This window comes from Adiantum capillus-veneris, chromosome 14 (assembly GCF_014529385.1).
Source record: "Adiantum capillus-veneris isolate H3 chromosome 14, ASM1452938v2, whole genome shotgun sequence".
Taxonomy (NCBI): Eukaryota; Viridiplantae; Streptophyta; class Polypodiopsida; order Polypodiales; family Pteridaceae; genus Adiantum; species Adiantum capillus-veneris.
In genome coordinates, this window is record NC_140944.1 from 17,670,224 (window position 1) to 17,694,684 (window position 24,461).

The 24,461-nt window shown below is 38.9% G+C and overlaps 1 protein-coding gene and 1 pseudogene across 1 annotated transcript; both read right to left on the reverse strand.

The window, feature by feature from the left end:
- Window positions 1-2,848: 2,848 nt before the first annotated feature.
- On the reverse strand, window positions 2,849-3,877 carry LOC147442005 (uncharacterized; annotated as a pseudogene).
- A 1,485-nt stretch (window positions 3,878-5,362) lies between these two features.
- LOC147442006 (uncharacterized) lies at window positions 5,363-6,073 on the reverse strand. The gene has a single exon (XM_086529559.1). It carries the CDS (start codon window positions 6,071-6,073, stop codon window positions 5,363-5,365), a length of 711 nt encoding a protein of 236 aa, XP_086385685.1.
- Between the last annotated feature and the right edge of the window lie 18,388 nt (window positions 6,074-24,461).

Here is a 24,461-nt window from a genome sequence, read left to right on the forward strand (position 1 = left end):
TTACTGCCTGGATATTTAGCCAATATGTGGAACTCCCCATCTTTGGTCTTTTTTGTAGCAACTCTACCAAAATCATGTATTTTCTAACGATGTAATAAACAAGGATCTCTGCACATGCAAGTCAAATGGTGGGACAAAGTAATATTTGACATTTGGTCTATCCCCAACGAATTTAAATTCAAGTTTTCTTTGTGGAGAGTCTGTATTGGAGTGCTCCCTACTACTCTTAACTTCTCTAAGAAGTGGTTCACTGATGGGAAATGCAATGTATGCAAGAAGGATGAGTCGGTCAGACATGTTTTTTTGGCATTGTAAACTTGTAGCTGAATGGTGGGAAAGTTCAATCAATGTGTGGTTAGATGCATGGGGGTTACATCTCACAAAATTTTAGTTGATATTCTGCAAAGTGTATACTCATCACGATTCTGCGCGGCATGCCTTGGAAGTTTCAATCCACTCATACCGAGTTTGGTTTTTGTGATTCATCTGGTCCATGCAAAATGCACGTGTATTTGAGGATGCTTCTAAGCCTAATCATATAGACCCTATGTCTCTCATTAGGGAAAGGATGACAGAAGATGCATTAGTATTCCCAAAAATTAATAAGGAAAAGAGATAAAAGCGTAATGATGCATACAATGAGAAATTTGAAGTCAATTCATGGATCAATACAAGTACTTGTCTCTATCTATCGAGCATGAAGTTAAAATAGTATAATGTCTAATTTAGCCTCTTAAGTCCTAGCACTGATACTAGTTGATGGATCTCAAGGAGGATCAAGCAGCACAATAGTTATAATTAGTTAAGCACGCACGTATTTCCTAAAACAAGCATTTACATGGAGACGATTTTATGTAGTGTCCGTTGATCTCACAAAAAGGATAGCTTTTACGTGTAACAACTTTTCATTTGACTTATCACCTTCATCACAACTTTGTGATCCTAATAAATACTTGAATGTAAGTTAGGTTTATAGTAGGGTTGGCTCTAAGTAAAGGATGTTGCAAGATCTACAATGCCATCATTTGTGCCGCTTTGGTGTCATTTGTCTTGCATCCCAATAGCTCATTAACCCATGCTATAAATGGATTACATCAACATCATACTAAAGCCACTATCACAAACTCACTCTCTATCTCTCCCCCCCCCCCTTGAGACATGTGTCATTTATAGATGGGGAGATAGGACTCTCCCCATCTTTGCAAGCACTATGCAGCATGCGCCAATCCGAAACTATCATTTGTAAACTTGCTAATTACGAGTAGTAGGCGTTTCATTTTTTATAACTAGCCTACAAAAGAAACTTCGCTGAACGCAAACTCACACACTTTCAAGGGCTAATTACAACGACAAAGAGGACTTGCTCTGCATCATCAACATCCACAAGAACTTCATGACATATTCCCTAATGGGTTTCCAAAGTGGAGAAACCTTTGGCATAAAGGAAAAGTCATTCCCATCAAGAAATACATGTATTTCTAGTGAGAAATTATGTATTCCCATATAATAATATGTAATTGTTCCATTTGGAAAAAAAAGTTCCTTATGATAATAAATATCCAAAGTGGAAATATAACTATTCCAACATGTTTTTTTCCCACTTTCATCAATCGTAAATATCTTCATTTCCACATGGAAGTTTTGGAGGGAGTTTTTTTCCCACATAGAAATAATAGAATGGAGAATCCGACATATCTTCATTTTCACATGGAAATTTTCATTTTCCATGTAGAAATAATGGCACTAATTTCTGTAACAAATTTGATCAAGTCTAGAAATAGTGTAGAATAATAGCACGAAGCTAAGCTTTATAAGCTACAAATCCCTCTCTTCTTCCGGGGTGTGTGTATGTGTGTGTGCTAATAAGAAGAGGAAAATGGTATAGCCTTTCTATCACACAAGTGTGGTAGATTGGTTATGCCATTTCCCTCTTGAAGAACGGATCTTGAGTTCAACTCTCCTCATCAGAAAGATCTTTAAGGTGTCTTGGGATAGTTTCCTACAATGTTAAAATTATTTCTCTCTCTCTCTCTCTCTCTCTCTCTCTCTCTCTCTCTCTCTCTCTCTCTCTCTCTCTCTCTCTCTCTCTCTCTTACACAAACATATTCACGCCTGCATGTGTGTGCACAGATTCCCTACTGAGTAGAAAACTTTGAGTTCAAGGCCAATCACATGGATCTTATAGGTATCTTGAGATTGATTCTATGATGTTAATAGACTGCTAGCTCAATGTAGAGAAATATAATTAGTAGCATAGGACTATTGAGATATGGTGGTGTTGAATATGGTGTAACAAGACAATCATGTGGTAATATCATCTGGTAATTAATACCGCATGCTTGATAAATGTTATATAATTGGATCGCTTTCTTTGTGGGTGACTACACTTTTTAAGAGTGACTACATCATATACTTTGAAAGGTTGTTATCATTGCTTACCACATGCAAGTAACATTAAAACATTGTGAGATAGATGTTTGAATGTTTGCCTACTTTAAACCTCTCATAACACAAGCAAGAATATTATTTTAAAAGTATAGGAAGATTATTTTAAATGTACATTTTATGCCTTCACGTTGTCAGGGACATTGTCATTTGCCAAAAAAACAATTTAGAGTGACAATATAACAACTATGAGAGAGCTCCACAATAACTCAAACTAATACCTTTTACTAGTAATACACAAAAAGACTCAAAAAATGCCATATGAAGCAACTTCAATTAACTTTTAAATAGCATGTGCCATCCAATACAAGCTTTGATAAAAAATCCTTAAAAGAGAAATTTCAATTCTTATCTAAAGACTGTACGCATCTATATATAATTGAAATCCTTATTTCTTTCAATCTCAATAAAATAATTTGAAAACTTGAAATAAGTCCCATCTATAGTTACAAGTTATATGTGATACATCATATTGTTTGTCCATGCTTTTGAATACCTGCAAAACAAGTCATAGACTAGTAAAAGACTTTTCATAAATCACTTACACAGTATATCACAAGACTTACCTAGTTGTTTCCACGTATCAGAATAGAGAAGATGAATTTCCAATCGACCCAAAAAGTTTCTTCATGATGATCACCTTTCTAGTAGAGCAATGCTTTCCTATTTACTGTATCAACACTTTGCACCAAAGCTTCTATTGTAGAAGCTTCAAGTCCCTTAGCAATTACAATGTCGCCCTCCTCTGGCCAAGAAGGAACACATCCTAGCCCCCTTGGAAGCACTAGACGATGACGTCGATCAGATCCATTGATTTCATACAAGACCTCCATATCAGCTCCTGCTCCTTGAATATAAAAAAACTTCCAGCAAATACAGTGAACTGGTAGCATCACTGAGATACACTGATTCCTTTTACTTTTGTGTAAGATGAACATTCCAGAATTGTCATCAATACCATCAAAGCTTTGCACAATGGCCTCCACCGTGACAAACACAACAACAACCCCTTCTTGCTCCACAGAAAATATTTTGATAGCCTCCCATAAAATTTTGACTCGTGATCTTTAGCTACTACCAAATAATCTCCTACATTGTACTTCACTTCATCTACAAAAACCTTGGAGTACTCGTAGCCATAGGAGCAGGGGTCTCCACTTGAGAGCCTCTTGATTGATTCTTTTTCATTGGCACTTAATAAGAAGGGAATTCTTCTCAATTTTTGTCCAATGACTATTCCATTTCTATTAAGCAAAGATTTGCAAGCACAAGAGTGCCCAATCTGAATAGCACTACTCCATAGCTCTCGAGCTTGCTTCTTTGAGGTTGCAAGAAAAGCACACAAAGAATGCCAATTATGACACACAAGGTTTGACGATTCATCAAAGCTCCTACATTGAGGTGAAAGCAAGCAAGAGTGAAGAGCTTTCATATATCTATTCTCACACAATAGCCCATCCTTTTAGATCTCTAATTGCTTCCATGTATTTGTAAACAAGATGCGACTATGGAAATTCGTATAGGATATCTCATTGGCTTTGTTGTTAGTTGGAATGCTTAAGTAGCCTGATATGCTTCTCTCAAAAGAAAAACACCAAAAACACCATGGCGTAAGATATCGTCAAGCATCTCATCGCTACCTATACAAAGAATTAATCCAAGCATCACCTAGTCAAAACTATATAATTCAAACACTTAAAAAAATCTCATTGAGATAGTATTCTTGAGAGTCTTATGTACCTGCCACATGCTCCAAAGGGGAGCTATTGGGACCCTTGTACTGTTCTGATAAGATTCTCCATGATAATAGTAGAGAGCGACATGTTTTGATGTCGCTCAATGACCATCCTTTTCTTCTAGAGAAATTGAAGAAGAAGTGAGCAATATCAACAAGAAGCATCCCAAGTTGACGTTGTTCGTCTGTGATTCCCTGCACTACATTTAGAATGTGAGGCAGACACCACTGTACAAATTTTTGGCACTCTTCTGCCTTGAACATTTTAAAGTGCTTCGATGGGTTCCTTGGCCATCGCCTTGAGTTCAAAATAATCTTTGGAATGACAGATGTAACCTCCTTAACAACATTGCCGATGGCACACTTCATTGGTGTAGTAGCAGATAAGATCAGCTTTTTGATGTAATTTTGAAATAAGTTCAGAGATAGTACATGCATAGAATCATATACTAAGTCTTTAGACTGGTCGAACGCATATAAGTGATACAATCTCCAAAGAACGGATTTACTAGAAAAACCTGCATCCCGAAGTATATCTTCCTTGCCTTCTTTAGTAGGAGAGTGTTTCGCTTGTCTGATTGCTGACCACATGTCTTCTACATTTTGACCTTGAGGAGGATGTCTAGCTTGAAACCTATTATTATCATACACATATCTTGACCCAGTTGCATCTTGCTGAAGTGATGCATGTGCTTTACACCGTCGACAAAAGCTCTTCCCGCCATCTTTCAACTTTCCTAGCTTACATTGAGCTGGATGGTCCCCACTGCACATCATTAAGATTCCTCACAACTTTGTTGTTTCATTTGGAAGCCCTTGATGAATACGGCTTTTACTATAGGCATAGTTGGCTTCAAAACCATCGAGAAATAAGCTTTCTAAATCCTGAAGCAAGGGTTCTAGAAAACAAGAGAGAATATCTCCATGCTTCTTTTCTAACTCTTTGTTTGACAGGGGAAGAAACAATACTGGAATAGAACCAAGAGTAGATCGTTTTCCTCCATTCAAGAAAGTGATCTCGACTACTGCACTATCTTTCATAGTTGTTGATGCTGCTTGAAATCCATCCCAATGCAAGAGAAGAGAAAAATTCCTTGGGTCTCCTCTAATAAGCTTCCTCTCTCCCCAAATTTGTTTTTTACACCTTGTACACGCAAACTCATAGACTTGTGTATCCTCGTTCTAGCTTCTAATAAGCTCTTTGCTTGACAAACACTTGGGAAATGCTCGATATGTCATCTTGCACTTGTCATTTTGACACACAACTGGAGCCTCCCAAAAGGCACCAGGATTCCAAAAGTCGTGATAAATCCGCATTTTCTCTCCATCCCATACTTCCTGCATAAATTCAGGATGTTGAGAGGGCTCCTTGCCCAACCATCTTTCTCGAGCTCTCCACATGCTTAAGAAATCATGACAATATTCTTCACTTTGACAGAGACATCTCAATTGATCTATCAAAGATGTGTATAAGAATGGCATCATCTCCTTTCTGCTTTTGCTGCACTTTGAACATCTTTCACAACAAACAAGGAAATCTCGCTCACGATGTCTTGATCGGACTCCATCAATGCAAACACACATGGAGGTGTCTCTATCAGCATCCTCTTTGCTAGGTGGAAAGACTTGTGGTTCATGGGGATGACTTTCACTGCCAAGACATAGTTTCCATTCTTGAGGGATAACCATACCTTTGTCTTTGTAGAGCTTCAGTATTCCAGAGAAGTTACTTGGTGTTTTGAAATCATTAAGACTTCCATTCCAATCATTGCTCTTCTCTGCCAAGAGCTTAGCAAGACATTTTTCGTTTCCTTCAGAAACAGAGCCTAAGCCTTGAAATAAGACACGCATTACATCGTCTTGAAGCTTTATGGAAGCTCGATGGGAATCCATCACAGATTGGATTCTAATAATGGTTTTCCAAATAGCTTCGTTAAGAGCATACTCCTGAGTGTGCTCTGTGTTCATTCTGAAAAATACGACAATCGCACATTACTAACTAGTAACAACCCATGATAACTCGACTACATGAAATCATTAGAGAAGTAGGCTCCTAAATTGCAATCTGGCTAGCACTTAACATTAGAGAAGCATGTTAAGCCTATCATTCGTGTTTCTCTCTCTCTCTCTCTCTCTCTCTCTCTCTCTCTCTCTCTCTCTCTCTCTCTCTCTCTCTCTCTCTCTCTCTCTCTCCACAGTAGCAATCAAGATACTATAAATCACACTGTTTGTACACCATTTGACATGTGCCGTATTCTAGCTTTGGAACCCTATGTGTACATGGACAAAGGTGTCAATGGGATGGATTATAGTTGGCATGTTTCTAAATTGAGCGGTAGAAAATGATGTTAATTATAGCTTTATGTGTGTTGAAGGGTAGATTCCGACTATACACCTTGCTAACATCCTATCAGAAGCAAAGCATTGTGGCGGTTGGCTTAGATAACTGCACAATATGATCTAGGGAGTGAAAGCATTTACCAAGATCTCCAGACTCCAGCTTAAAGTCTAGAAGATAATATTTGTGAATCTCCATCAAAAGAAACCCGGTAAGTTAGAAAAGGACTAATTATAAGCCTTTTCGATTCAAGACGTCCTAAGGGGCCAAATTAGTTCAGTTCATGCAACTACAACCAGACAAGCAAGAGAACCGACCCTGCTCTCAACCCATTTAAGGGCCAATACAATGGGAGTTGTGGAGATCTCGCATCGGGCCAGTGGCGACGATGATCAGCTAGCAAAATTAACGTTGCTGATCATCGTTAAGGAGGCCACACTCAAGGAGGCGCCTCCACAAGGATGATCAAAGATCTCTGGACTGAAGCCACCAACAAGCTTATCAATCAACTTGAATGAGCATAAGCTTATCAACTTGGATAGGGTTGGGTACTATAATGGAGCCTCATTATACAACATGGAGTAGCTTCTACATCCTACTTTTACAACATGAGCAGCGTTTTTTTTTAAAAACAGACTTAGCAAAATTCTCTATAATGCAAAGGTATGCTTTTAAGCATGCAACGGATGGGGGTTTGGGGTGTGGTCCCAGGCAAGGTGCACAAAAATCTCTTACTTCTATCAAATTTTCAGTGAGCCACTCTTTTGGAAGCATGGGCAACTTTATTTAACCAAGTAAAAACAATTCCAAAACCAGTTACGGTCTGACAAAGAAATAGCTGCATTAAATACACAGAGATAAAATCCATGCATGTATACTTATTCTCATTCACGTACATTAATGAACCAACTATCTATAGTAAAGCTTTTTCTATCATTGCTGTAATTACGTCCATCTATACATGCAAGCATGGCATTTGAGGCTAAGCTACACTAAAATTAAGTTTTGTCATGCACTGTTAATTCCGGAATCGAGAGAGCAGTGTACATGATGAGGGAATAAAGAGCTTGATTAATAGAGCGCCACGTCTAATTCCTCCGGACAATGGAAATAACTAGAGGAGAAAAAATGATAAGCACCTGAAAGATTTAAGAGAACTCAATGCCGATGAGTTGGAGTATTGCGACAGGCGACAGGCTACGCTGCTGCACGACGTCTTCTTCAATATGTCGAAGTGAAGCCTTCACAATTGATTTGAGCAACACGCTCGCGCGCTGGACCAGGCTTGATGGCGGCCTGCAGACTGCTATTCTGGCGTTGGCAGCTTCTTCACATGAGCTGAGATGCACCGAGAGATGAGGGAGATCAGCTACATCATGCGTTGGCAGCTCCTACACATGAGCTGGGATGCCCTGACAGACTACGGAGAGCAGCGCCACGCGTTCGCAGCCCCTACACATCAGCTGGAACCAGAGAGATAGAGAGAGACAGAGCAGCAAGTGATGGCGGCCCAGCTAGGCGCTAGTGTACCGATAGCTCCAGGCGATGGAGACCTGGCTTTCTGTGCCGCAGCTGAGAGAAGAAGAAGAAGAAGAAAAGTTTTCTGTGCCGCAGCTGAGAGAGAGAGAGAGAGGTGTGCTGGGCCCTGGCCATTTGGGCGGGACAAGGCGAGTGGGACCTGGGTCTGTTCATGGCAGCGCACAGTCAACATTGATTGAAGCATGATGTTGGTGGCAGCTAGCACCATGTGGAGACAGAAGGGAAAAAGACTGGCGCGCACTGGAATCTCCATGTCCACGGCAGAAGTCTCACGCTCAATGTGGGAGAGCCAAAAGGAGGAGTGATCTAATCGCTCATGCAGCACTGCTGGAGTGCGGGCCACCAACCAATCATTGAATATTGGAGCATTACATAATATTAATGTTAGTGTAACATACATACATACTTTCCTTGAATTTGCAAAGAGGAAATTTTAGAAAATCCGGCTATGTTTTTGGGTGTTTACACTACTTTTCTCTATTTTGGGGTGGAATTTCTTCTTTCCCCCTTGCTCTCAACCTACATTTTTGAAATTGAAAATGGCACGATATTAAGACCTGTGACGTGCGCTTCCGGGTTACTGTTTGAGAGATGGCCACCACTTTGGAAAGTTGGCTGGGCTTAAGAGGCTGGCCATCTGACAAAGCTTCTAGGCCCAAAATCACTTTTTGGCGGACGAATAGGGGGGCGCCACCTCCTCTTCGCCATGTTTTGGGTGCCCCAGTGTGACACGGGCCTAAGTTGAGACACATTTGTCGCAAACACTGAGTTTGACAATATTAGTATACAAGCTCGAAAAAAAGTAGGTTCTCTTTATCCACAGCTTGTTCAAAATAAAAAATGGCTGGCTCAAATTTGGGCAAGAAGGTTCTCAAGCCGGTTCATATTATGAAACTTTTAGTTATAATATGTGAAAAAGTTCCAAAGCCGGGTCCACAAAAAATGTTTCACGAGCCCTCATCCAAATTCGACTCAATAGACCCCGCCGGCTGTGCCTCGCACTTCAAAATTTACCAAAATATCCATGTGCCAATTTAGAGTGCATTAGCACGGGGCTCGGTTTACCCTTGCCAGGCTGGAAAGCTTGGCTTTTGCACAGGCTGCTACAGTTGATAACGTAGAACCCTACTCGGCAATCTCCAATCTCCACACTATATATCTATATATATATCCTCTTAGGGATTCTCTTACTACTCCTACTGCATACAATATTTATTCATAGATCCCATGTATTGGAATATGAAGGGAAAGTCAATCAATTAATTATCTATAAGTTGACACTCTACGTACATATAAAGCTTTACATATACAGTCATGGACATTGTGTATTTATACATGTGGTATCATAATTGTTATAGGTAGGTGTTTATATCCTATCTCACTAATTCCCAACTAGACAATACATGCAATACCATCATTAATATCGCCTCACATATATATATTTACATCGACGTAATAATTACTGTGGTATCATAATTATTATCACACCTTATTATCATGCACTGTCTTCTTATATCTCTTATTTACACATGCTGATGTAGTCGATATCAGAAACATGTACACTATCCACCCAAAGAAGGGGTATATTGAAAACTCTTCTAGCTTATTGTTGCTTATATGCTCAATCATTATCCAACTAGACTATATGTATCGCAATTATTAGTGTATATTATCTCTATTGTAGCTCATAGTTATTATCGTAGCTTATTAACTCTCTCGATGTTAATGTATCATATCTCAGTGTCCAACTAGACTAGAGGCATAGGCACATGTTATAAAGATTTACTAGATTGGCTCAATAGACAATATAACATTTAGACTAGCATCAGTACTATATAATAAACATTATAGCTCATGAAATGTAACAAGTCTATCTTTACATGTGGTATCATAATCATTGTAGGTTAGCGTTTATATCTTCTAGCTTACAAGTGACATGCTAACTCATCATCGATTTAGACTATATGTATCGTAACTATTAGAGTGCATCATTTATATCGTAGCACGTAAATATTATTGTAGCTCATCACCTCTCTCGATGTTAATGTATTATATCTGGGTGTCCAACTAGTCAAGAGGCCTAGGCATGCATCATTATTATCCTACATGCATAATTTATTTATAGATCGCACGTATTGAAATATGAAGGGCAACTCCATCGATTAAATATATATACGTATAGTCTACGTACGTATATACAAATTATCTTTATATATACAAGCATGGACATTGTCTATCTATACATGTGGTATCATAATCATTGTAGGTCAGGTTATTGTTTATATCCTATCTCACTACTTCCCAACTAGACAGTACTACATGCAGTGCCATCATTATTATATCATCATAATAATTTCATGTGGTATCATAGTTATTGTCAAACCTTACTATCATGCAATATCTTCTTCTATCTCTAATTTACAACCAATGTAGTGGATACCATAAACATGTACACTATCCACCCAAAAAAGGGTTATATATATTCACAACTCTTGTAGCCTATTATTGCTTATATGCTCAATCATTATTCAACTTATAGACTATATGTATCATATTCATTAGCGTGAATTATTTATATCATATCTTGTACTTATTATTCTAGCTCATTGTCTCTTTCGATGTTAATATATCATATACGAGTTTTTTTAGACTAGAGACCTAGGCATGCATGTATCATTATTATTTATTTATAGATTGCATGTATTGAAATATTCAAGGCAAGTCTGTCAATTAGTTATCTATATGTTGACATTTTACATTCATGTTAATATTAACTATCTATACATGTGGATCATAATTACTGTAGGTTTAGGGTTTATATCCATTTTCACTACTTTCTAGCTAGACAATATATGCACATGAATACCATCATTATTATCGCATCACATATCGTTGGGATCATCGTAATAATTACATGTGGTATCATAATTACTATCACACCTTATTACCATGCACTATCTTCGTATATCTCTAATTTACATCCTATCTAGTGGATATACGAAACATGTACACTAGCCACCCAAAGAATGAGTATCACAACAACTCTAGCTTGTTGTTTATATGCTAGATTGTTATCCAATTACTAGACTATATGTATCGTAATTTTTAGTGTGCATTATTTATATCGTAGGTCGTAGTTATTATTGTAGCTCATCATCTCTCTCGATGTTAATATATCATAGCTTAGGTCCAACTAGACAAGAGGCCTAAGCATGTATGATTATTATCCCGCATTACTTATTCATAGATCCCATGTGGATTAATTATATAGAGGTATAGTCTACGTACGTATATACATAGATTTATATATATAAGCATGTACATTGTCTATCTATACATGTGGTATCATATGTTGACGAGGGAGACGAGAGATGAGACGGAGAGAGAGAGAAAGAGAGAGAGAGACGGATCCATAGTATTTGCAAACCCCAAGAGTGTATAAAGTTATCACATGAGATAAGTTTATATAGAGGGGACCAGGGTGCTATATATAGAGATACTATATATAGCTCAACACCCCCACTCAAATGAAGGTCCCTAACTATGGATGAAAAAACCCTTGGGGGCTCAAGGGAAAAACCCACAGCTCTATATATACCCACTGTTATATTGAAATATTTCAAATATATATTTACAATGTTCAAAGGAGCTACATCACTCCTGTTTTACAATGTGTCCTTTCAAGGGTCTTTAACAAGACTATACATACAATTGATGCAAATTCTTCAATATCTTTGAAAAGCTTTAATATCTTTGAGTAGCTTGAATATCGTTGAGCCCCACATCACATCGGCATCTTGAATATCTTTGAACCTCTATACACAGTACTTGACATGACTTTCATCCTGTAAACAATATCAACTCAAGAAACATATCGAGATGCGAAGGTTAGAAATAACCACATCAGATTGTCCTTAGAGATGGTTTGCGACACTGCTCTAGAGACGACATAGAAGCAAACGTAATGCTGATGCAATCATATGTGCAGATGACATAGAAACAAATGCAATATCAATGTAATCACATGTGCACACATATATACAAAGCCAAGATGTAATGAACATATTGGGGCCCCCAAGATCTCAACAACTGGTAGTTGTCATCATCATGGCTTTACGTACCATGGCAACACGGTATTGACGATGACATAAGAGACGCTCAGAAAATCTTTGAAATAGAAATCATCATGGTTTTACGTACCATGACATCATATATGTCTTCTTCAAATCAAATAAAAACTGTAAAATAGTAATCCTCATCATGGCTTTACGTACCATGGCATCACGGTATTCACCATGGCATTAGAGACGCTCAGAAAAACTTTGAAATTTCAATCATCATGGCTTTACATACCATGCATGGCATCAGAGACTTTTTTCTCAAATTAAATAAAAACTATAAAATAGTAATCATCATCGTGGCTTTACGTACCATGAGATCGGAGACGCTAGTTTTGTGCAAAATCTGTAAAACCTCAAGACAATGATTAGTTAGTAGATAATGTCAAAGGAAAACTATCACACACATTAGTATACAGTCCCATAAGACGATCATAAAATTACGTGAAATATTTATGACAAATTGCAACAAGATCAATAGCAACAAATTACATGTTCTGACGTCCAAACATACAATCTCAATATGGCAAGACATCATAACTTGCAGGACAAGGACGCTTGTAATAGACTTGTCAAAGGATGCTAATAATAGACTTGCCGCGATTGCGTAGCACCTCAATATACAAATTAATCGGCTATTGATCACCATGTGCTAGTATAAAGCGTAACATACGCTTGTATGCACGCTCGCCACTCCAAAAATACAAGCTGCTAGGAGGATTCTAAGGATAAAACGCAACATACGCTATACAAAGCTCCGGCAGTATATGCACGCTCCTCATTATATATATACATATTTATAAATCTTTGTATTTCTTTAAAATAAAAATAGCATTCTGTTTCTCTGTTGCAGTCCCTTCACAAAACACAGATGATATCCTTTCAATCTTCAAAATGGAATATGCAAGAAATTAAGAATATAGTGTACAAGAAGGCTAAGGTCACTCTACTAACGCTACGCTTGCTACTGTGTTTTTATCCTCGGGCAAGTTCTACCCTAATTTGGATTAGCACGGAAGAGTTTCCTTGAACTAGAGTTCCTAAGAGTCACGGTAGAAGCAGTTCTCTCTATCGAAAACGCTGTCGTGCAGCTCCGCTCCCAAGCAAAGAAAGATGCCAGGAAAATGCACATTAAGTTTGTTTGAAGCTTATGTGTTTAATGAACAATGATGAAGGGCTGATTGCAGGACGAGTTCAATGCTGAATGTATGTCAAATGCGGCTGAAAGGGAAAAAATATGCTTTAATAATGCTAAAAAGTGGTATGCTTGAAGTGGACACGAATGGGGTATTGTGCCATAGGAATGCAATTCTCGATGTGCTCTACCGGCCTGTCTTTACGGCTCATCGATTGGAGCTACGGTGAAGAAGTTATGGCAGTTCGAAGTTTAAGTCAATTGCAGATCCGTGCCGGGTTGGGCAACAACGGCTGAGGGGATAGAAATGAAGTAAATGCACTAGGCTGAAGTGCTCGCTTTGTGGAGCATGTCGGTCTTTTCAGATCAGAGATATATCGATTGGACTTATGGTTATCGAATTATTAATTGTTTAACATTTACCGGGGGCCGAGTCCACGTTAGTCGGTCCACTCGGTTGGAGTGCCAACACTGCTATGGTTTGCTGTAGAAAACTGAGTAATTTGGCAGAGCTTCGCCGATATGTATGCAAAGGTGGCGGCTGCACAGAGATGTTTTTAATGGAAATACTTTAATCAGTATGTATGCCGATTGGGGAGGTGACAAGGCTGCAGAGTGTTTGGAAGTGCCTTTGCTGATTTGTATTCTACAAGTGATTCCTTTAGGAAGGCCGACCGCCCGAAATGATTGTGTCTGGCAATGCTTTGCCGATATGTATGTCAAATGTGGTGCCCTACAAGGGCATAAAACCTCCACCCAAAGCAAGGCCAGCCGTCCAAGGCCAAAAGCCAATGGCCGCCTTAACTAAAGAAAGTGTGAAGCCAAGCAAGGGAAAAAAAAAAAGAAAAGACCCATGGCGTGAAGACCAGGGGCGAAGGCGCAGAGGAGGGAGATGCACTCGTAGTGCGCGGTGTAAGGCCCGGATGAGCGCGCTGAAGAAACGAAAAACACTCAGAAGTGCCTCGCAATCGGATTTGGTGCTACTGCGGCTACAAACTGTGATGGGCATCCGACGGCCTGCCACGTCAGCAGGAGGCCGGACCCATTAGCGACATCGCTAATGGGTGCCTTGCCATTTTTAGAAAAGCATGCCCCATGGAACAAAGGGGAGGCTAAGATAAAAGCAAGAAAAACGACCCTGAGGAGGGGGAGAAGAATCATCTTGAGGGGGCTCCTTCTCATAATCTCAAAAGGCTCTCTGAAGCTCTCCTCTTAAGCTCCATCTTCGGGGAAGCTCCATAGCTTTAAACTCTTAAGCATAATCTTCGAACCTCCATAGCCGAAAATTCTTAATCTAATCCTCCTCATAATCTTATGCTCTTCTAGCCGCCTAATATGCTCGGAAGCTCTATACTCTTAAGCTCTGGATAACGGAAGCTCCATTTTCTTAATCTCCATAGCCTTAAGCCATTCATAATCGAGATTTTCTTAATCTCCATATCCGAGTCTCCATAGCCGGAACAAAGCCTAATCTCAAACTGTTAACAGTGTCCATTCGAATCAGGAAGCAGAAGGTAGAGTAAGCAGGATTCCATCAATTCTCTTGTTTAGCACCTGTTTTTTAGCCAGTATTTCTTCTTGTAAAGAGCATTTAAGCTCCATTAGTGATCGATTAATCATGGATTTTGTCAATTAACTGGGAATTAAATGGACTACCTATTTTAAATATTGTTGTCGATAAATTGTATCTGCTACACCTTGCTTGGAAAGCACCTCTCACAGCCAGGGCCCGGTGCCTTCCCGGCTCACATTTTGCACAATTATCCCCCGACATTCTTGGTGAACCCGACGCGAAACGAGCCGGGGTGGGAGGTAAAGATGGAGAACTTAGAGCAGATGATGAAGTTGATTGCAGAATTAAGTGCAAACGGTTTTGATGATAAGTCATCAGTTCCAGATTTTTCGAAGATGCTTCAATTGGTTCAAGGATCTCTGCTTGAAGTGGAGACCGTAAAGAAGAAAAATCAAATCGATGAAGCTTTGGATGCAGTATACGACGAGAGACGACTCTGTGATGGATACGATCCAGAGGGCTGAGCTAGAGACCAAGGTAACAGGGATACCAGAAGAGTTGATGGTCAAATATTTTGAGCAGTTAGTGAGTTCAGATGTGAAGGAGCAGATTCAAGAGGTTACCAGAGCCTGCAGCGGAAACTGGGAGTATTTCAAAGAAGTTATTGTGCAAGTAAGTTATGAGCAGTATGAAAGCTATCAGGAAAAGAGTACAAATTAAGTCTACCGGACTACGCAGATATCCGAGGACAAGTACGATCACAGTTAGAAGCTGTGATTGATGAGTTTATTGTGCAGGATGCTACCTTCTTACAGGCTAATGATGAAGACATAGTCAAAGCCGTGTATGCAAAGTTGGGTCTTGCAGATGCCGTACATGAAGTAGAAGCCTTTGAGGGTGAGTCTTTACAGCTTCAAGATACAGAAGTTGATTTTTGCCTAAAACATATACATGTAGTACAGGAGGAAAAGAGATCAGGAAATCAAAACAATGAAGTGGCTAAAGCTCAAGAGAAAATCGTACAGGTGAATGAGTGCAGCCATATTCAAGTAGACATGCATGAAGATTCGGTTACAACTGATACGTTTGTTACTGACTCAGAATCAGAGCAAAGTTTTTCTGGTACAGATTCTATCATAGAGGTGGGTACAGGTTTTGCCAAAGGGTTGATTAATGATGCAAATGTCAGAGGTCAAAGCAGGGCTGCTGTTGAGAGCAGCATGACCATGGTTTTTGGTATACCAGATTTATCGAATTTGGATGTACCAGATTTTGAGGACTTGGCTAAAAAAGATTATGTGCTTGCAGATCTGCAAAATGTTGATTCAAAGGGGGTGCAGACTCCTTTGATAAGTTTCTGTGACCTAGAGCTACACATCTGGCAGACTGGTCCTGAATTTGATGATATTGATTTAGAGAGAGAGAAAAATTCCTCTCTATCAAGAATTTGTGACACATGGCTCACACTATGACAGAATGATCATGACCTTGATGATGCTGATTCAGAGGGGGTGCGTAGTGAAGTGCCATCTCTTGTTGATGAATATGATTGGTTTCATTGTGCCGATGATACAGACAGGGCAGTAGATGAAATTTTCAATGGGCATGCTGAACTTTGTGCTACAGAAGTGCAAAGATATGTGGATGAGGGCGCAAGACTTGAAGAGAAATTTATAGTAGATACATTTAGTATGCATGTCATATGTGAAAATCTTGGTTTTCTGCAGCAGCCCGAGATGTGCGAGATGAAGGAACCTTCTCTAGCGGTGGACCTAGATCTTATGTGCTTACTGGATAAAGCTTTAGAAGGATTCTCAAACACAGATGCTAAGGATATCGATCAATCTGGATTCATGCATGAGCAAGTTTGTTCAGATACAGTAGATGATGACCTTATGCAGTTGTTAGATGCTGCACTACTTGATTTTGAGCCTCTACGAGATAGAGAAATGTTTTTAGATGCATCCTTTGAGCCTAATGAAGAGGATTTTACTAGAGACTTGATGTCCTCAGGTATGCATGATTGGGATTCCAATACTAATGAGAGTGAAGGTGCACTACCAATGCTTTTACCTGTGATTGATGATCGACAATTGGATGAGCCAATTGCACAGGGGATATGGTAGTATCTGATGCTACATGATGCTATATGGAATCTGATGTTACCTTATGATGTAGGGGATTTTGAGCAAGCTTTTGACCCAGGAGGTGACAAATATATGCATGGTCCTAGGCAATGGACTTATATGCCATATGATCCAGGCGGTTTGTATGAAGATTTGAGGGCTAATTTATGTTTATGCTATACTGATTGGAAATTCTTGTATTTTTCCTATGATCCTGGAGCATGGAGCAAAATTTTTAGATGAAGGCTCACAATGTGTCAAATGATTGGTTTCCCGTTTCATCCCGGGGGCTACTAAAGTGCCAGTTGCAAATTTGAAGAGTACCAGCTATCTAATGTAGCAGGTTGCATGGTACAAGGTTTTGTTTTCTAGATTATGCTAAGTCAGAATAGCTTTGGTTAGGCATTCAATAAGATTACATGGCTGGCTTCGAGCTGACTTCTTTGGACAATTGATGAAGTATCTTCACATCTTTTGAGTTGGTTCTGCTAACAGAACTTGAGGTAAATGACTTGACGGCCATTCCATGTGCAAACAGAGTAAGACATACTTGAGCTTGACAGGGTTCCCTTAAGAGAACTTAATGGTCAAGCCGTGTGCATAAGTAACCGGAGCACTTGAGTCAGGCGGGGTTCACTAAACCGGAGCACTTGAGTCAGGCGGGGTTCACTAAACAAGTTATCCATGATTGAATGCTTTGAAGATACAACAGATGTGATTCAGAGATTTTTGATGGTAGCTACCTAATGATGAAGCTAGAACATTGATGATAGACGGTGTAAGCCTTAGTTTATTTTTCATATGTTTACCAGTTGCATGAGTCTGATGATGGCAAGGACCTAAACCTATAACAGATGCAGATTGAAGTACAGTTGGCACAGACCGGAGGCTGTGCAAGTTCAGAGGGGGTGGATGTCGTGCAGATCCTCTCCCAAGCAAAGAAAGATGCCAGGAAAATGCACATTAAGTTTGTTTGAAGCTTATGTGTTTAATGAACAATGATCAAGGGCTGATTGCAGTCTGAGTTCAATGCTGAATGTATTTCAAATGCGGCTGAAAGGGCAAAAATATGCTCTAATAATGCTAAAAAGTGGTATGGTTGAAGTGGACACGGACGGGGTATTGTGCCATAGGACTGCAGTGTTCAATGTGCTCTACGGGACAGTCTTTATGGCTTGTCAAAAGGATCTACGGGTAAGAAGTTATGACAGTTTTAAGTTGAGTCAATAGCAGATCTGTACCGGATTGAGCATCTGCTAATAAAAGGTCAAAGGTGATAGGAATGCATGAGTCCGAAGTGCTCACTTTCAGGAGCATGTCGATCTTTTCAGTTCGTCAATCGGGGTTTCAGTTGGCAAGATATGGTCAAATTAAGTATCACCGGGGGCCGGGTTCGAACCGCCCTGGTCGGCTCGATTGGTGTCTCGGCCGAAAGTTTTGTTTATTGTCCAGGGTTGGGATGCGGGAGCAAAAATAGCTTGATGAGTCTCATGACCGGGATGTCGTTTGATGCTGCTTGGCCGGCAGTGGTCGTATTGGTAATACCTGGCTGACAAGAAAGTAACTCTGACATTTTTATCGGATGTGATGGAAAGCCCTTGCTTCAATGGAATCACTTGTATTTGCAGCTTAAAGATATGTATGCCAAATGTGATTCCCTTACGATGCTTATGGCCGCCAATGAACAAGCCTGGCAAAGCTTCGGTCGACATGCGTATCGGACACGAAGTCCCGAGCTTTTTGGCCGATTTGTATGCCAAATGTGATGCCGTTACGAAGGCCGACCGCCTAATTGTTGTGCTTGAAATTGCCATTGCCCACATGTATGTCAAATATGCCAAATGTGATGCCATTACGAAGGCCGACCGCCTAATTGTTGTGCTTGAAATTGCCTTTGCCCACATGTATGTCAAATGTGACGCCCTACAAGGGTATTAAACCCCTCCAAGCCCAACGTCCCAAGGCCCAAAAGTCGCCCGCCCATGGGGTGGCCACCTAAAACCAAAAGGGTTTTGAAATTAAGTGTGAAGAGGGGAGAAAAGAAAGAAGAGAATGGCATGGCGGCAGCGCGCAGAAGACGCAGCAAGACGAAGAAGCAATCGCGCTGGGCGCTAGAGTGGTCGGGCGAGCTCGACACAGAAGAGAAAAACGCTCAAAAATCCATCACGCACGATTTTGGCACCATCCGCGCAGCTTTTCACGCTAGTCGAAAAACGGCCCTGCCATGTCATTAGAGTGGCTACCGAGCGACGTCGCTAATGGGTGAGCCGAATTTAGCAAAAGGGGGGGTCCCATGCAACTATATAAAGAAAAGCAACGGTTTCCTTGAGGGCATCATCTTGAGGGGGTTCCTTCTCATAATCTCAAAAGGCTCTCTGAAGCTCTCCTCTTAAGCTCCATCTTCGGGGAAGCTCCATAGCTTTAAACTCTTAAGCATAATCTTCGAACCTCCATAGCCGGAAATTCTTAATCTAATCCTCCTCATAATCTTATGCTCTTCTAGCCGCCTAATATGCTCGGAAGCTCTATACTCTTAAGCTCTGGATAACGGAAGCTCCATTTTCTTAATCTCCATAGCCTTAAGCCATTCATAATCGAGATTTTCTTAATCTCCATATCCGAGTCTCCATAGCCGGAACAAAGCCTAATCTCAAACTGTTAACAGTGTCCATTCGAGTCAGGAAGCAGAAGGCAGAGTAAGCTGGATTCCATCAATTCTCTTGTTTAGCACCTGTTTTTTAGCCAGGATTTCTTCTTGTAAAGAGCATTTAAGCTCCATTAGTGATCGATTAATCATGTATTTTGTCAATTAACTGGGAATTACCTGTTTTAAATATTGTTGTCGATAAATTGTATTTGCTACACCTTGCTTGGAAAGCACCTCTCACAGCCAGGGGCCCGGTGCCTTCCCGGCTCACCTTTCGCACAATTATCCCCCGACAACGTGAACCCCCTTGCAACATGATCTTTATCCTCTAAACAAAATAAATAAGAACGTTCTCTTGAGAGGAACAAAAATATGACTTATCTTAGATCTTGCGATTGCTGTTGCAGCATGGTGCTCTGCAGACCACGACATATGCATTAACATTTTTCTTGGTGCAAATTGTTGGGAAATCGGTTGCAAGATCTTTCAATAGGCCTCTTTATACACCTCTTCCTGCCTTGCGCTATGACACAACCTGTTGCTTCGTCTCACACGCCTCTTTTGCAGCGACTTTTTGAGCGCCCACTTCACTTAGGATAGGCTTAAGTGTGCTTCCAAATAAAGTGAGCAAGCAAAAATCAGGCCGTTATGCGGACACCAGTGAAACTACCAGTATGAAAGTCTGGCTGAGTGTAGGTTTCTCCACAACGTTGTACATTTTTCTGGCTCGCCGGAGATGATCTCATGGGTTGAGAACACCCAGATTTCTGCAACCTTAATTATAGACAAGAGTGCACCTGACATCGACGGCCATGGTGACTGCGAGCTCGTCATAGTCATCCTCGTAGTGATCCACCCGTTCTTTACAGAACCGTCATCTGTGGTAGAGTTTGTCGAGAACTACTTTCTAGTTCTTAGAGCCGTGCATGAAGTTGAAGCTCTGATACCATGTTGACGAGGGAGACGAGAGATGAGACGGAGAGAGAGAGAAAGAGAGAGAGAGACGGCTCCACAATATTTGCAAACCCCAAGAGTGTGTAAAGTTATCACACGAGATAAGTTTATATAGAGGGGACCAGGGTGCTATATATAGAGATATTATACATAGCTCAACACTATATAGCTCAACATCATAATCATTGTAGGCCAGGTTATTGTTTATATCCTATCTCAATACTTCCCAACTAGACAATAGTATATGCAGTGCCATCATTATTATATCGACATAATAATTTCATGTGGTATCATAGTTACTAATTTACATCCTATCTAGTGGATAGCAAAAACATGTACACTATCCACCCAAAGAATGAGTATACACACAACTCTAGCTTGTTGTTTATATGCTAGATCCTTATCCAATTACTAGATTATATGTATTGTAATGATTAGCGTGAATTATTTATATTGTAGCTCATCATCTCTCTCGATGTTAATATATCATATATGAGCTAGTGTGCAACTAGACTAGAGGCCTAGGCATGCATGTATCATTATTATCTCGCATTATTTGTTCATAGATCGCATGTATTGAAATATGAAGGGCAAGTCCATCAATTAATTTATATTTATATGTTGACATTCTACGTACATGTTAATATTGTCTATCTATACATGTGGTATCATAATCATTGTAGGTTATCTAGCTAGAATATATGTATCGACACTATTACAGTGGATTATCTATATCGTAGCTCGACAATATTATTTAGCTCATCACCTCTCTTGACGGTAATATATCATATCTAAGTGTCCAACTAGTCAAGAGGCCTAGGCATGCATCATTTTTATCCTACATACACTATTTATTCATAGATCGCACGTATTGAAATATGAAGGGCAAGTCCATGGATTAATTATATATAGGTAAGACAGTCTAGGTATATACAAATATTTATATACTAGCATGGACAATGTCTATCCATACATGTGGTATCATAATCATTGTAGCTTATAAGTGTTTATACCTTCTAGCTTACAAGTTACATGCTAACTCATTATTTAGCTAGACTATACGTATCGTTACTATTAGAGTGCTTTATTTATACCGTAGCTCCAAAATATTATTGTAGCTCACCACCTCTCTTGATGTTAATATATCATATCTAAGTGTCCAACTAGTCAAGAGGCCTAGGCATGCATCATTTTTATCCTACAGACGTCAATTATTCATAGATCGCACGTATTGAAATATGAAGGGCAAGTCCATGGATTAATTATATATAGGTAAGATAGTCTAGGTATATATAAAGGTTTATATATACTAGCATGGACAATGTCTATCTATACATGTGGTATCATAATCATTGTAGGCCATGTTATTGTTTATATCCTATCTCACACTTCCCAACTAGACAATAGTACATGCATGCAATGCCATCATTATTATATCTTCATAATAATTTCATGTGGTAATATAGTTATTATCAAACCTTACTATCATGCACTATCTTCCTATATCTCCAATTTACAACCAATGTACTGGATATTAGAAACATGTACACTATCCACCCAAAAAAGGGTTATATTCACAACTCTTCTAGCCTATTACTGTTGTCATTCTACTTACATGTTAATATTGTCTATCTTTATATGTGGATCATAATTACTGTACGTTTAGGGTTTATATCCATTTTCACTACTTTCTAGCTAGACAATATATGCACATGAATACTATCATTATTATCGCATCACATATAGTTGGGACCATCGTAATAATTACATGCGGTATCATAATTATTATCACACCTTATTATCATGCACTATCCTCTTATATTTCTAATTTACATCATGTCTAGTGGATATCAGAAACATGTACACTATCCACCCAAAGAATGAGTATCACAACAACTCTAGCTTGTTGTTTATATGCTAGATCGTTATCCAATTACTAGATTATATGTATCGTAATTATTAGTGTACATTATTTATATATACTAGCATGGACAATGTCTATCTATACATGTGGTATCATAATCATTGTAGGCTATGTTATTGTTTATATCCTATCTCACACTTCCCAACTAGACAATAGGACATGCATGCAATGCCATCATTATTATATTGTCATAATAATCTCATGTGGTATCATAGTTATTATCAAACCTTACTATCATGCACTATCTTCCTATATCTCGAATTTACAACCAATGTATAAGATATCAGAAACATGTACACTATCCACCCAAAAAAGGGTTATATTCACAACTCTTCTAGCCTATTATTGCTTATATGCTCAACCATTATTTAACTAGACTATATGTATCATATTTATTAGTGTGGATTATTTATACCGTAGCTTGTACCTGTTATTGTAGCTCATCATCTCTCTCGATGTTAATATGTCATATATGAGTGTCCAATTAGATTAGAGGGCTAGGCATGTGTGTATCATTATTATCTCGCGTTATTTATTCATAGATCGCATGTATTGAAATATGAAGGGCAAGTCCATCATATGTATATCTATAAGTTGACATTGCTAGTACATGTTAATATTGTCTATCTATATATGTGGTATCATAACCATTGTAGATTAGTGTTTATATATTCTAGCTTACAAGTCACATGCTAACTCATCATCTAGCTAGACTATATGTATCGTAACTATTAGAGTGCATTATTTATATCGTAGCATGTAAATATTATTGTAGCTCATCACCTCTCTCGATGTTAATGTATCATATCTGAGTGTCCAACTAGTCAAGGGGCCTTGGCATGCATCATTATTATCCTACATTCATAGATTGCACGTATTGAAATATGAAGGGAAAGTTCATCGATTAATTATATATCGGTATAGTCTACTTATATACAAAGCTTTATATATACAAGCATGGACATTGTCTATTTATACATGTGGTATCATAATCATTGTAGGCCAGGTTATTGTTTATATCCTATCTCACTACTTCCCAACTAGACAATAGTATATGTATTGCCATCATTATTATATCGTCATAATAATTTCATGTGGTATCATAGCTATCGTCAAACCTTATTATCATGCACTATCTTCGTATATCTCTAATTTACACCCAATCTAGTGGATATCAAGAACATGTACACTATCCACCCAAAAAAGGGTTATATTAACAACTCTTCTAGGCTTCTATTGCTTGTATGCTCAATTATTATTCAACTACAATATATGTATCATATTTATTATTAGCGTGATTATGTATATCGTAGCTTCAACTTATTATTCTAGCTCATCGTCTCTTTCGATATTAATATATTATATATGAGTTTTCAACTAGACTAGAGGCCTAGGCATGCATGTATCGTTATTATCTCACATTATTTATTTATAGTTTGCATGTATTGAAATATTCAAGGCAAGTGTGTCAATTACTTATCTATAAGTTGACATTCTACGTACATGTTAATATTGTCAATCTATACATGTGGATCACAATTACTGTAGGTTTAGGGTTTATATCCATTTTCACTACTTTCTAGCTAGACAATATATGCACGTGAATACTATCATTATTATCGCAACATATATCATTGGCATCGTCATAATAAGTACATGCCTTATCATAATTGTTATCATGCACTATCCTCTTATATCTCTAATTTACATCCTGTCTAGTGGATATCAGAAACATGTACACTATCCACCCAAAGAATGAGTATCACATCGACTCTAGCTTGTTGTTTATATGCTAGATAGTTATCCAATTACTACACTATATGTATCGTAATGATTAGTCTGCATTATTTATATCATAGGTCATAGTTATTATTGTAGCTCATCATCTCTCTCGATGTTAATATATCATATCTTAGTGTCCAACTAGACTAGAGACCTAAGCATGTATTATTATTATCCCCATACTAAACTGGCCAAATTGAGTTGG

What these genes read in the sequence shown, in the direction of transcription:
- LOC147442006 (XM_086529559.1), bottom strand. Translation starts at nt 6,073, where the DNA reads ATGGATTCCCATCGAGCTTCCATAAAGCTTCAAGACGATGTAATGCGT.